The 14982-nt window shown below is 38.9% G+C and overlaps 2 protein-coding genes and 1 long non-coding RNA gene across 3 annotated transcripts; 2 read left to right on the top strand and 1 right to left on the bottom strand.

The window, feature by feature from the left end:
* The first annotated feature begins 3382 nt into the window (after positions 1–3382).
* Positions 3383–10017, top strand: LOC114280181 (bet1-like protein At4g14600). The gene is made up of 3 exons (XM_082921691.1): positions 3383–3747; positions 7835–7891; positions 9672–10017. Exons 1-3 carry the CDS (start codon positions 3622–3624, stop codon positions 9840–9842), a joined length of 354 nt encoding a protein of 117 aa, XP_082777817.1. The 5' UTR covers positions 3383–3621; the 3' UTR covers positions 9843–10017.
* LOC145822994 (uncharacterized) lies at positions 3943–6146 on the bottom strand. Its single transcript, XR_014365004.1, has 2 exons — positions 5968–6146; positions 3943–4576 (listed from the first exon to the last, which is right to left on the bottom strand). It is a non-coding gene; the product is annotated as an uncharacterized LOC145822994 (long non-coding RNA).
* A 2809-nt stretch (positions 10018–12826) lies between the features above and the next one.
* LOC145822105 (uncharacterized) lies at positions 12827–14583 on the top strand. Its single transcript, XM_082918698.1, has 2 exons — positions 12827–13951; positions 14071–14583. Exons 1-2 carry the CDS (start codon positions 12827–12829, stop codon positions 14581–14583), a joined length of 1638 nt encoding a protein of 545 aa, XP_082774824.1.
* The last annotated feature ends 399 nt before the right edge of the window (positions 14584–14982 follow it).

Here is a 14982-nt window from a genome sequence, read left to right as displayed (position 1 = left end):
TGCTTGATTTTCTATGGCTAGTTGTCTCTTTGATTTTTTCTCCAATTTTTTGTAGCATGTTTAATTTTCTTTGCCGTGTGTAATTTTTTTTTGCATGTTTAATTTTCTCTGTCTTGTTTAATTTTCTTTGTGATGTTCAATTTTCTCTGGATTTCTCTAGTTTGAACTCAGAGAAATTTCAATTTTCTCTGGTTTGAACCTAGTGAAATTCTTTGGGAAGTCCAGAAAGAAATTCTCTGCATTGAAATATCTCTAGGTCGATATTGAAGGACCTTAGACATTATAAAAATATTAAATGCCATTTATGCTATAAAATCTTAATACCAGGGACCCTAAAAAAAATCCCCTAAAAAAATTAAAAAACATTAAAAATTCGCTAAATAAAATAGTAAATAAATTTGTTCTAGACATGTCACAGGTGCGAATTGTCTAAATGGCATTTTCTAACAATAGGATTGGATGGAACAAATTTCGCCAATGATCAGATGCCACTTGTAAAACAGTCACCTCTTCAAGAAAACTTATTCCGTGACACGTGGCTATACTATACAACGATCTGAACCGTCTATTATATAGATCCGACGTCCCAGATCGATTTCTGGTATGACCACGTCACAAGCACCGGTAATTGTCTGATCGCCAAATCCAACGATGGATCACTTTGTCGATCACTTTGTTGGCACATCATCGTTATTCCGCCAACCAAACACATTACACGTCACAGCCATCCTTCCCTATACCCAATTTGTTCAAGAAAACTTCAAAATCTATCTATCAATCGTCGAAAATAGCCAGTCCAGACCAACTTTGACGATTTAATAGAATTCTTTGTTGTAGGGTTTCTTTCACTTTCTATTCCCTTAATTCATTTCTTCTCCTGATTCGAAACCTTGATCATCGTCTCAAGTTCTTCTTCTCCAATGGCGTCTAGTTCTCATAGGGGCGGCATGTCACGACCCAAACCCGCCCCTATGGGTTTAGCACTGTAACCGGCCAGTAATCCGAGATTACCGAAGGCCTGCTTAACAGTAATACAGTAAAACAGAGTACAGAGGCATGGCGGAAGCCAAAATAGCAAATAAACAATGTCCAATGAGCTGTGATAGTCTGAATGCCAAAAAGACTTTTTCATACATATATGCAGTCAGTGACAAAACAGTATGTACATATATACAATCATTCAGTTCAAGGACCTAACCGCTATTAAACAGTACGGTAACAGTCTACAGTTTACAAAACAGAACAGAAGGGGGAAAGCTAAAACACCCCATAGCCTTAGCTTGACAGGCTCGGAACCTCGCAGTGAGGCACATAGGTTGGCTTGACAAAACTGGAGCTTAACCCCAACACTTCTAGCCGCGGTCTGGTGCCTGTACACCTACATATATATATGAGCAGTGAGCTAAAGCCTAGTGAATAACGTAATGCGTAAAGAGGTTAAGAATGAATGTCCTTGCAGTAATGAAAACAGTTCGTTAATTCAGTATATCAGTCATTCAGTCATATGTGGTATATCCATTAGCATAGCAGTACAGTAAACAGTAGGTCTTAAAAGACCGAACAGTAAATGATGGCCATCAATCAGTAAATAGTAATGGTTCCGACAAGGGAACCGACAGAGATCTCTGTAACAGTAACAGTAACAGTAAACAGTAGTTGCTAAGAATGCCACAATACAGTTCAGAATATAGGACATACATTCATTCAATTAACAGTATCAGTTCAGAAAATAGTACAGTTCAATTATTCAGAAGATAATCATTTTAAACATATCTTTACACAGTTGTTACTCACAGAGTTCTGGGCTATAGTAAAGCTAGAGTGCGTCCCCAGTCGCCAACCTTACACAATTTACAGATTGAACACACACTAAGATACACAGTTGAGAAAGATAATAACTTAATCCCTATCTTGACTCGGTGTGGTTCTACATCTACATCCTCATTAAGATGCCTTAAACTAGGCCTAAGAATACCTAGGATGAAATGAGGATGCAAAGATGCACTTTAAAAGTATTTTCAGAATTTTCAGAAAATAGGGGTCCCGCTCGAGCGTAGGTTAATCCGCTCGAGCGGACATGCAGACAAAGGTTTCCGCTCAAGCGCAGACTTAACCGCTCGAGCGTACTTCAAAATAGTCAAAAGTGCTAGATAGGTGAAATTCACGCTCGATTGGGCGCTCGACATCCGCTCGAGCGTAAGACACAAGGTCCCGCTCGAGCGTAAATTACCCCGCTCGAGCTGACTTAAAAACAGAACAAAATACTGGGAGCACGATTTCCACGCTCGAGCGCCAGTCACCCCGCTCGAGCGTGAGTTCAAAATCTGAAATTCCCAGATTCAGATTTGAACCTCAAGCTCAAAATCAAGTTTCAAACACCAAATTCGATCCTCTTAGGCTCATTTTCTGGAAAACACTTCAAAACTCATAGTTTAACATGATTCAAAGCTCAATTTGTAAAATCAAAGCCCAATGGTAGTTCAAACAAACCCAATTTCAAATCAATTTTCATGACAACAATTCAAATGAACATGCATGAGTTTTAAATCAATTCAAAGCTTTAATACATGCTCTAATGAGCCAAATCTTTCAAAAACATGATGGTTTCATGAACCTTAGCTAGAACTTGTACATGCATGCAACAATTATCCATGAAATCAACTTAAAACTCAACAATACCAACATGCATGCATGGAATAAGCTCCAATTCAACATTATTAGACTAAGACATGACTTAGCTCTCTAGAGGCTCAAGAACCATGCAAGAACAATCTTAAATACATCAATGAAAAGGTGAAATCCTTACCTAAGTCTGAATTATAAGGTGTCAGAGCTCAAATTCACAATTATCTTCTAAAATCTCCAAGTCTACAAGCAATTATCAAGGAGGAACTCACTTTCTCTCACTCTAACTCTCATGGTCGGCAAGAACAAGGGAAATGAGCTGAGCAAATGTTTGATCTAGGTGTAATGAGGCTCAAAGGTGGTCTTAGATAGTGGCCACTCACAATGGCAAAATAGTAATTAAGTCAACAATGCAATTTAACCCATTTTAATCTAATTTAATCATACCAATTCAGTTTTCAGATAAATATGCCATAATTTCCTATAAATTCTAACGAACACATAACATTAATCAATTTCAGATATGGCCGCCGATAAGGCCTTCAATTTGTAGGTTAAACATAAAAACACGAACAGATCAATTAACAATCAACAGATAGAAATGCAATATAACAGATATACTTAATCAATTCAATTCCAGATTCCAGTCAGTCAGTCCAGTAGTTGAATCAGTTCAATTACCAATCATAATCAGTCTCAGTTTAGCAGTAATCAGTAATCGATCAGTGATCAGTGATGAGGGTTGTTAGAAGGCGGCTTCTATGGCGCCGCTCCATACAGATCGAGGTATTTTCATAATCAATTAGTTCATTTTTATTTGTTTTTGGATTTTTCTATTTGAGTATCGAGAATTTAAAAGAAAAAAAATAAAACTTGAGTCTTGTCTCTTCAAATTCAGCCTAATATAATTGAGTTTCTTTTTTATTTTCTAATTCCCTTTTGTTTGGTAGTGATATTGAATTTGTGTTGTATGTATTTATTTGCATTTGTGAATGCATGGAAAGGCTTAGCACGAGACAAGTGGCTAGTTCAGATGAAATCCAATTACAGATTGATCCGATGCATGGGGATTTGGATGATGAGATCACAGGTCTCCGTAAACAAGTTGGACAACTGAAATTTGTAAGTTTTTTTTCCTTCTTCTCTTTTGTTACTCAACTTTTCTTGTAATTTCTTAATTGATAGAATTGGAGGCATGTTTAGCTATTGGGACACTAACGATGAGATTCAGAGAACATAACTTTTATTTAATAGTTGTTGTTAACTCTGGTTAGGCTATAGACAAGTTAGATATATCGGTCGTAAACTACTCTAGGATATTCAATATATATACTCCTTTTACATTGATGTCGAATACCAAAAATTTTAATTTTCATCTTCTGCCAAAAAATGGAAGAGAGAGTCTCAACAGACATGGGCATTGCTTTCTGGATCTCCAACTTACACAATTCAATATTTGTTTCTTGCAAGCGATGCCTTCTCTCAACTACAGTCATCCGAGAACCAACCAGTTTCATTACCCACCAACACTGCGAAAAACATATTGACTCTCCAAAATGATCCTAACATGTGCAAAACATTGCTTAATCTGCTAAAACCTCACTGATCTATCCACTAACAGTGAATTAAATTTTGAATTTTATAATCCATCTTTGAAATCGCTCTGCTCCGCTGTAGTTAATACACATATTGCGGGCTTCTTGCAAAACTCGCTTTTTCAATTTGGGATCATTTGGTACACACAACTTTCATTGAAATTTCAACACATCATTTTCAAATTCAAAGTCTAGCCTTGGTTTGGATTCCTGTTCATCAAAATCCAAAAGGATGAATCCAAAACACCCCAGCCATGACATATGTTACTTCGGAACCTCGCGGTAAGGCACAATGGTTGGCTTGACAAAACAGAGTTCAGGTTGACGCCACTAACTCTGATCCAGTGCTTGATCACCTACATATATATAATAAACAGTGAGCTAGAGCCCAGTGAATAACAACTGTGTAAAGAGGTTAAGAATGATGTCCTTACAGTATTTGAAATAATCGATTATTGATAGAACATTTTCAATTAATCTTTTTGTCAATCAATCGTTCATTCGTTCAATTCAATCAATCATATTCATATAGGTCATATGTGGTACATCCAATAGCAACAATACGATAGATCTTGAAGATCGAACAATCAATTGATGGCCATCAAACAATAATAATAGTTCTAAGATTTGGAACTGATAGAGATTTCTGTATCAATAACAATATCGATGACGATAACAATAACAATAAGCTATGGATGCCATGAATACAATTGAAAAGAGGATCATCATTCACAATAAAATGATCAATTCAGAAAACAATATAGTTTTTCCTTGGAAAATAAATACAATTAGCACATATCTTTACAACAGTGTTATTTACAGTGAGCTCCTGAAAAACACGTGCTAATCGTTCAGCGTCCGACCTAAACAAATAAGTCAAGCACAACACAATTACAATTACACTCTTACAATCTATTTAATTCGGTTACTTGTTTGTCTTTGAGTTTCTCTCATTTAATTCTAATTTTTCACTCGGTTATTCCTACATTTTCTTCCTTTCATTCCTCTTAAATATGGATGACTAGTATTCGGAATTAATTAGATTATTAACCTCCAATTAAAATATGTTTAGTTATGTATTACTCAAACTAATTAAATATAAATAATCGAATCATATACAAACCCTTATTAAGGTCACTAATTACACAATTAAACTTAAATTAGAATCATACACATTAATTATAATTGTTTAGTCATGTTTAAATTACTGAATCAGAAACTCATAAACTTGTAAATTTTGCAATTTCAACTCCATTTCAAGCAAATCAAGGCTAAAATAATTAATCTTCACATTTATTTCCATAATCTTAAGCCTAACTCAATTTCAATTGAATTTAATTAATTCTCAATTAAGGCTTAATTTTACGAACCTAAATCAGATTTTTAATTGAATTCTTATAAGGCTCTAAATATCAAATTAAACTCATACTTCCATTTTTGAAACTCAATTTCATAAAACATCCATTTTCTTGAACCCAAGCTCTAATTCATGCTTAATCTCTCCTTAAACTCTATGAATCATGGTTAAAAACAAGTTTAGAACCCAGATTCTCTTAAGAATATGCTATGCATGTAAAAATTATGAGGTAAATTGACCCTTTCTTCAATTTTCTAACATGCATGTTCTAATCTCTTGTATTAATTACCAATTCAACTCAATAAGCTTATAGCCCTCTAAATGATCTTTGATGCTCTAATTGATTGTATGATTCTACAAATTATTGAACTACAAAAGAAGAACCCTTACCTAGAGATGAAGGAACTAAGCTATCTACTATGAATTTCAAGTCTCTAACAATCTGCTTCACTTTCCTTTCTTGAACTAGCCTTTTCTCTCTCTCTCTCTCTCTCTCTCTCTCTCTCTCTCTACGTAAGTCTACGTGGTTCTGTTGGTGTGAAGAAAAGATGACTCAACTAACTAAACACTCTCTCTCTTCTATATCTATTAGGATTTATTTTATTTAGTTCATCAATTATTTAATTTAAATTGAGGATTTAATCATATTAAATAAAATTCACATCTTCACAAATTAAAATTAATCCTCTACATATAATAATCTCAATCGTACTAATTTAATTATATTAATGTGAATTAGACGCTAATTGGTTAATTAGTTATTTAATTATAACTTGTTAAAATTAGTGAATGATAGGTTGAATTTATATTCTCTCCTATCAGTTCAATCAAGCAAGTCAATAATTTTTCAAGACAATCAATAGCACCTAATCACATAAACACTCAATTAACAATAAGCATATATTCAATTTAATTTAAATTAATTTTAACTAAGGAGATGGTTGTCACACATATATATATGTTTTTAACATCTAATGAAATATCAAAGTAAAAATAATTATGAAAGAGATTTAAAATATGAGATTTATTATAAATTAATAGTTATATATATAAAAAAATATTATATAAAATTAGTTTGAGTTATATATATATATATAAAATATTATGTAAATACTTAATAATTATTTAATAATATTCTTCAATCAATTAGTAAATTAAATTATTCTAAACTACAATTTAATTATTTGTTAATCCCCTATTCACAATTTGATTTCAAGCCACCCAAATCGCAGGCAGACACCCATCACATCACCTTATTCACACCCTGATCACTGTCCTAGCCACACACGCAACTCAAGCTAAGCTACCCTTGAAGAGTCAGGGTAGGACCCGTGCCCCCGTGACTGCCTTCATCAGCTTTCCATTCTCCATCCCCTCCTCGGAATCACCCCCAGGGCTGAGAAAAGCGAGTAATGTTTGAGGGCCCGAAAATGGTGGCTCGAATTTGACTCAAAATCCAAAACGACGTCGTTTTGGGTTTTGATTTTTTTTTTTTTTTTTTCTTTTCTTCCGCCATTTTCTTCTTCTTCTTCTTCTTCGCAGAGACAGAGAGGGAGAGGGAGAGGGAGAGGGAGAGGGAGAGAAGAGAGAAAGAGAGAGAGAGGGAAGACAGGTCGCCGGTCGCCGATCGCGTCGCCGCGCCTCCGTCGCCGATCGCCGCCTCTGCTCGTCGCCGCGCCTCCGCCTCCGTCGCCGATCGCCGCCTCTGCTCGTCGCCGCGCCTCCGCCTCTGTAGCCGATCGCCACCTCTTCTTCCTCCGTCTTCTTCCTCCATTTTTTAGGCCCCCTCCAGTCCTTCCTCCCCCCTCCCCCTCCCCTCCCCTCCCCTCCCCTCCCCTCCTTCTCTTCTTCGTCTGCTGAAAAAAAAAAAAAAAATAAAAAATAAAAAATAAAAAAAAATTTCGGGGCATTCGGGGGTCCCGTTTTCGGGCCCCCAATCACTACTGGAGAAAAGCCCAACAGAAAAAGAATAAGAAAAGGAAATTCTTTTGAATTGTTAATGCTATCATTTAACAACATGATTCATTCCCTTTTTCTCTCCCATCTCCTTTGACCCTCTCTCTTTTTTATTGATTATATTTTCTTTTTCTTTTTTTTTTTCTTTTTTTTCTTACTCCTCCAATCACCATTCATCACGTAACAAATGAGGTGAGGAGTGACCCCCAAAAAGGGTCCCAAGCATTATTCATCATTTAATTACGACACTTTTCTACATTTTTGTTTCTACTTGTTTTGTTTCCTGAGCACTCAATGCCAGGTACCTAAAGAGATTGGAACAGAGGCAAAGTTTCGGAATGACTTTCTCAATGAGCTGGTAGGCCATCAACTTTACTACCATTCACTATAGATTTTTATTTTTTATTTTATTTTTAAACTAGCTTTCTGGAACATTTACTGGTAGAATATCTGGATTGTTTGACATTGACATGAATGAACAATCATTACTTCTTTTTATCTTCAATTACTTGAATTATGAATTTAGCTCTATAAATAACAGGGTAGAGTTCAATATGGACTTCCGTTCTATGTGTACTGGGAAGAGAAAACAGGAAAAGAAAAAGGCATAAATAGTAATAAGATATTAACCAATACTTGGTAATCAGTATTTAGGGCTAGTTTGGCATGTACTAAATAAGTTAAAAAGTCAAAAAGTCACTATCTTATTTAAGTCACATCATCTTATTTAAATTACATCACCTCTCTAACACATCACATCAAACCCAACCCAAACCCAACACAAACCCATCAATAAGTCAAAAAGTGCACTTTTTTAGGACATCCCAAACCAACCCTTAATCTTTTTTTCAATGTCAAGATTTAAGGATATATAATTCGCACTCTAGACCTTGTTTCAACCAAAATTTTTAAAGGTAAATGCGTATCTCGAGACATTTGACCCCTCATGAGACGAGACGTAAACCTCAAAGAATTGAGGTGTACGCATTTTAAATTTCAAATTTTTATATTTAGTAAATAAATTAAATACTTTAAAATGGTAAAAAAATAAAAACAAAATTAAATATAAAGGTGTAAATTCTTTTCTCCTTAGGACGTTGAACATTTTACTACATAAAAGGAACTTTTCCTTTACTAAAAGTGAAATTGATATTCTTAATTTTAGTGATTGAGTATCTCACTTGACCATTAACTATGTTTTTTCTTGATTGATCATTTACTTAATTTTTCTTATAGAATATAGTTGCAAAAATGAATTCTTTTTATTTTTTTATATTTAAACAATCTAATAGACAAAGTTTAATAAAAGCTCACATGCATACTCCTCATATGCTTATGAGCAAAAAGCATACAAAGCGCACCTAATGCGCATGTCTCAAACTATGATGTGCAAGCCTTTGGAGAGTAATGCCTAAAAATCAAAACCTTGATACGTTTTACCTTAGCCTTGAGGCATGTCTCAAACTATGATGTGCTAGCCTTTAGGGAGTAATGCCTAAAAATCAAAACCTTGATACGTTTTACCTTAACCTTGAAGCGAGGCAAGCCTCAAGCAAGCCTTTTAAAACTTTGGTTTCAATTTTCAACTCTAATTTGCAATTTCCTGGAAGTATATAAAGTTCCATTTAATATGCAAAAGTGTCATTGCCTTTTCATGGTTCAGAACACTCTGGTTCTTTGCCGGCCATGTTATATTTCATTCTAGGGTTTGTGTTCTGATCAACACTTGACACACACACACACACACACATAGTGATTTGGAAAGAAGATAAATAAATAACTAAATGATTTAGATTTTTTAGTACCATTATGGATCATAATGATCTATACAAGAGACTTGTAGATGCTCGTCATGGGTCAAGTTCCAGTATAATTCGTGTTGAATCCTCTTCACAGTTCGTATTAGGAAAGAATGAAAACTAGAGGGGCTTCTGGTATTGAACAATGTTAAGACAGGCAGCAATTGCATTTTGGATCAAATAATAAATACATTTGGCCAAGGTGAATTTAACAATGATTCTTGCTTATATTCTATAATTTGTTCACAATTCATATCAAGTAAGTGGCATTTAGCCTTCCCTTCCTTGATGAAAGAAGTTACTACTTCTGAAATTACTATATTTTCTTGTTCATAACAGCAAATGACACTGATCAAAGCTCAAGCAGGGGTGAAGAACAACATGAGGAGATTGAACAAGAGTATCATCCAGCATGGATCAAACCATGTTATTCACGTAGTTCTTTTTGCACTTATTTGTTTTAGTGTGGTCTACTTCTGGTCCAAATTTTCACAAAGATTAGGACATTAATCCTGTTGCTGCCCTGCCTAGACAGGGTCTCCTTGTCTTTTCAAAAGATCTAATACCAGTTTCTTTTTAACTCCCCTTGGACGTATTCTCATTGTAATGACATCTTTAGAAAGCATGGTCCTTGTTTCTTGGATTTTACCTTTTGAAATGTAAAGCATGGTTACTGTATGTGAAATGTGACAGTCTATCTTCTGAGTAATTAGTTTTATTACTGAAATGCTTCATCCAATCTCGAGTTTATTTTTGTACATGCAATGTTAGCTGAAGTACAAATAAGCAACAAACTAGCAAGCTCATGCACTTGCATAGAGCAACATATTTGGGTGATTTCTAATGTACTATGTTAACCATTTTTTGAGCATATTGCTACAGTAAACTAGAACTCGTTCAGAGGTTTCCGAGTGTTCGTTGATACAAGTTATGTTGGTTTAGATAAAAATAAATAAATAAAAATCCCTGATGCTTATTGAATTAAAGAACAAAAATTGACCTCCATAGTTAATTAGCAGTTCATGTGCAGAAATTTTGCTTTGGAATTGTGATCAATCCATTCATGTTGATGCAGATTTTGTATTCTTCTTTTCATGTCCGGCTTATGAAACAATGCTAGGCTAGCACTACCACACACCTCAGAGATTGTCAATAGGCCCACTTTATGTTGCCCAGAAATTTTCCAGGAATTATTCTGTGAAAGTTCGTATCTGGAGTGCTGATATCCTCCTACATTGTCCCATAACTTGTCATAGGCTGTTTTGAGGCTTTTAAAACTGTGAAATTCTATAATTGTATTTGTGGTTCCATTCATATTTCACTATTGCTTGTCTGTGAAATTCTATCTCATGAATTGGCAAATGAATGGCCAACTAGCATTGACAGGCACTTGAGATCGGCTGTGGCTTCTTGGAAGCTTCCTCCTGCTTGCTTATTCTCACATGGTTGAGGACCTTTCTGGCCCACTCTGCAAAGTAGGTTTCATTGTGACCAACCTGGCTGTCTTTGTGGAAAAGAAAGCATTCCAGTTCTTGTTCAGGGAACGGGCATTCGTTGCCAACTGAGTCCCACCATGCACCCTGGTGCTTCATCATCAACTAGTTCGCCATCCAGTGGAAAACATGCTGGCCTATACCTGCATGTTCCAACTGTGGGTACTTGTATCAAGCTCAATACGTGGCAAGCCCTACAGGTGCCGCATCACCAAAACCCCACCCACGTGGCAGACCAATAAGGCACCACGTCGGGCATGTCATATGTTTGATACATGGCGAGCCCTATGGGCGCCATGTGCCAAGGCAACCAAAATTATATACTTAGCCTAAGCGGGAGCATATGTACAAGACCAAATATATCTAGATATGAAGAGCCCTGCAACAGGCAGCACCATGGCCCCGCAGGGTCCACGGTCTTTCATACCTCGCTCCAAGACCAAACAACAATACAATCAGCCCAAGCTCCCAATTCACTTGGACTTGGATTGACAAACATTGAGATAAGCCCGCGGCCCATCCTCCTACTTGGTCGCCTGGAAACGAGCCCTTGGCTCTCCTAAACACTAAGGTGGGCCCTAGCCCATGCGCCCGCGGCCCATCCTCCTACTTGGTCGCCTGGAAGCGAGCCCTTGGCTCTCCTAAACACTAAGGTGGGCTCTAGCCCATTCACCTACTTGGATGCCTGGGTTGGGAGCAGGACCCAGGCACTACTGCTCGGGATCATCAAAGGATACTGGACTGGCGGCTGAGGTCATGGAATCGTCGAGATGGCTGTCTTCTTGCTAAGACAACTCCATTTCGACCAGGCTTGGAGAAGAGGCAACAATGACCTTACGTTCATGTCATCCGATGCATATACGAAACGTTATTTTCCGCCTGCCACGAAATGTTGCTCTCCGCCTACCGGCAAGCCACAGACGACAGAAGGGCTTATATCACTTCTGGTAGAGTTGAGGAGAACGAGCCACCTGTCCAACAGTTTGTTTAGGCTCCAATACTCCTGTGGCCTATATAACGTATCGTATATGCAGCGAGATACAACAACAACAATACAACCAAGTCTCATGCTTAAACACTCTCTCATACTTTACATTAGTATTCAAAGGTCTATCACTGCCAACCTCTCCCTCTCCAAGCTTGCCTTGACCTCCTCCTCTCCACCTCTGGTGATCTCAGGCCATTGAAGCGCCCGCCATCTTCCCGGACTACCTCTAACCACATCTCTCACCCACATTATACTCTGTTAGGGAAGAGTGGTGCTCGCTTCGCATGGCACCCAAAAAGAACATTGGAACTGGAGTAGCGACACCCTAAGGTGGCGGTAGGGAGACCCTGGCAGAGACCTCGGAACATAACTCCAGTGGCTCTCCGGAAGAACAATCCTCCCAACCGGTTATAGCAGATCAGCTACGTGTATTGACTGAGAGCGCCACCTCCCTTCAACAGAACCAACAACTCTTAATGGACGCCCTGCTAGCCTTACAAAGGGCACCTACGCTCCCATCATCATCTAACCCTCCTACATCATCTCAAAATGGCGCTCCGCCATTACCCCAGAATGGCTCAAAAGCCAACCTCGCTACGCAAAACGACTTATGAACCCAAGCAGGAGGACAAACAGCCCCCCCGCTCCCTCCATTAGCTCCCAGCCAGACACCCCCACTACAAGTTGGGTCCATTAGTGGAGCTCCCACCGCAGTGGCTTCGACTGGCTCTCCAGCTCTTCCGGCAAATCAGAACTTCTCCCAACCATTAACATTGGAGGTGGGAAAAGAGCACATACATAGCCTACTTCAAACGAACAAAGGTCACATTCCTGCCTCCCCAGAATTGGACCTCCGTCCTCCTTACCCTATTCACATCGCAAGCCTTCCATATCCGGCGGGATATACAGTACCCAAGTTTGTTCACTTCGACGGACGAAAAGGGAACGCCAGGGAGCATGTTTCACACTTTTTTGATGCCCTTGGAGCTCACTGAGAGGACCAAAACCTCCGCATGAGGGAATTCTCCAAATCCCTCACAGATCGAGCATTCTCGTGGTATGCTAACCTCACTGCTGGCTCTATTTCTTCATGGGAAGACTTGGTAAAAAAGTTTTACATCAAGTTCTTCTACGTTGAAGAAAGGTTAACCACCCTTCATCTTATGAGGGAAACACAGCGACTTGGGGAGGACATCCTCATTTACGTCCGCTGTTTCAGGGAAAAATCAGTAGACATTCAAGACCCGATGGAAGAACACCAACTGGTGTCATTATGCACTGAAGGAATGCTCACGACTTATAAACTCCAGTTGGTCAACCACCACTTCCCTGACTTTTCCGCTTTATGTGCTGCGGCCCGAAACATAAGTGAAACAGTAAGATCAGGGGCACGAATGTCAGCACCACAACCCCACTCATGGCGACCAACGGCACTTCAACCTTCCTCATGGAGGCCTAATCGACGCAACCATGCTGTATATGCAGCCAAAGGCTCCTCTGGTGGAAGAGAAGACCCGCAGGCAAAAATGAGAAAGTTCGATCAAATTCCCCCGCCATTACCTATCTCAGTAAACGAGGCACAAGAACTCCTCAACGCCTGGGTAGAAGATGGAAAAGTTCACCTCCCCGAGCCAAGGCAACCTATTACCAAAAAGGATCAAGCGCGGGCAGACTATTGCATATACCATCGTTCCGTTAAACATCCTACTACGAAATGTTGGGCACTCAGATCCCTAGTTAGAAAACTGATGTCTGACGACGCTTTGGAGCTACCTCGCCAAACAGAAGATGTCTTGAAAGATCCTCTCCCGCGCCACAAGGATAATGGCAAGACGGTCATGATGCTTTCGCATTATGACGAAATGGAAGAGCCAATGGTGTGCGAGCTCTCTGAACTCCCAGCTTCCACTTGCCCAGACTTTGAGACCAGGCGTGTGACAGCGCTTAAGAAATCGACAAAGTTCGAGTGGTTCTTCGACCAATTCGGCCTGTCTGAAACAACACGCTTTGAAGCCACCAAGGCCTTTTTAAGACTTGCGGAGCAGAATGGTGAAACGTGCATGAGTGTAAGCGGATCAGTAAGGAAAGTATTTCGAGATAACTCCTTGGCGATAACCTTTACTGAGGCCAACAAGCAAGTACTGTTTCCACATAATCGTCCCCTCTACATCCCAGTATTCATCAATGGGATGGAGTTTAAAGAAGATTCATGGATGGAGGAGCTTCACTCAATGTGATACCTTATTCTACTTTCTAGGCAGCCGGGATCCCACAAAAGCACTTAGTCAGACAGCCTATCTCCATCACCGGTTTTGGAAGCCAAAAAATTAAAACCATAGGTCATGTCCAGTTAGACTTAACAGTGGGACCAATTCGCTCTACTACTAAGTTCCATGTTATAAAAGCAGAGACGACCTATCAGGCTCTCCTAGGGAGAACTTGGCTTCACAGATATGCTGTGATCCCGTCCACCTACCATCAATGTGTCAAAATAATCTACAACAATGAGGTAGTAGCCATAGCTAGCTCTCAAAAGCCTTTTCGAGTAGATGAAGCTCACATGGCAGATACAGTATTTTACAATGATGTGGATGAAGATGAACCTCCCCTACCACTTCGAGGAACTCCTATACCTAACTGGGATGACCTCTCTGGAGAAGATTTATCACCACCTCGCAGAAAGACATTCACCAAACCAGAGCCCTCAAGAAAGCTCCCTAAAGTCACCAGGTTTCAAACAAAAGATGGCAGAGTGGTATACCGTTTATGACGGTGCGAGGGGTTGGCAAATGTTACCAATGCCGACCCCCAGCCAGACGATGTAGCAATCGCCCATCGTGAACTAAGTGTAGAAGATCACTGTTGCTACACCTTGTCTACGTTGGCCCAACGCCCGTAAATGGCAAAGAATAAAAAAAATAGAGACAAGAAGAGTAGAAGAAGGAAAAAAGCTGTAGCTTTTCCAGCAACAAATAAACACTTTGACAAATCTTGTTGTCCTGCGGTAACTCATTTGGATGGAACCGAAGGCTCAAAAGTTAAACCCTTCAAGGCAGCCATTTCATCTCCTAACCAAGTCCCTGCCAAGCAAGATGGATTGCAAGAAGTCCGACCTGCTCCGGAGTGTTTACAGGACGGCCCTAGGCCCCAAAAGCAAGAACTGGAAGAA

This window comes from Camellia sinensis, chromosome 3 (assembly GCF_055761805.1).
Source record: "Camellia sinensis isolate YWXY chromosome 3, ASM5576180v1, whole genome shotgun sequence".
In the NCBI taxonomy this organism is placed as follows: Eukaryota; Viridiplantae; Streptophyta; class Magnoliopsida; order Ericales; family Theaceae; genus Camellia; species Camellia sinensis.
Note: the sequence above shows the minus strand (reverse complement) of the source record. Positions and strands in the feature narration are given on the sequence as shown.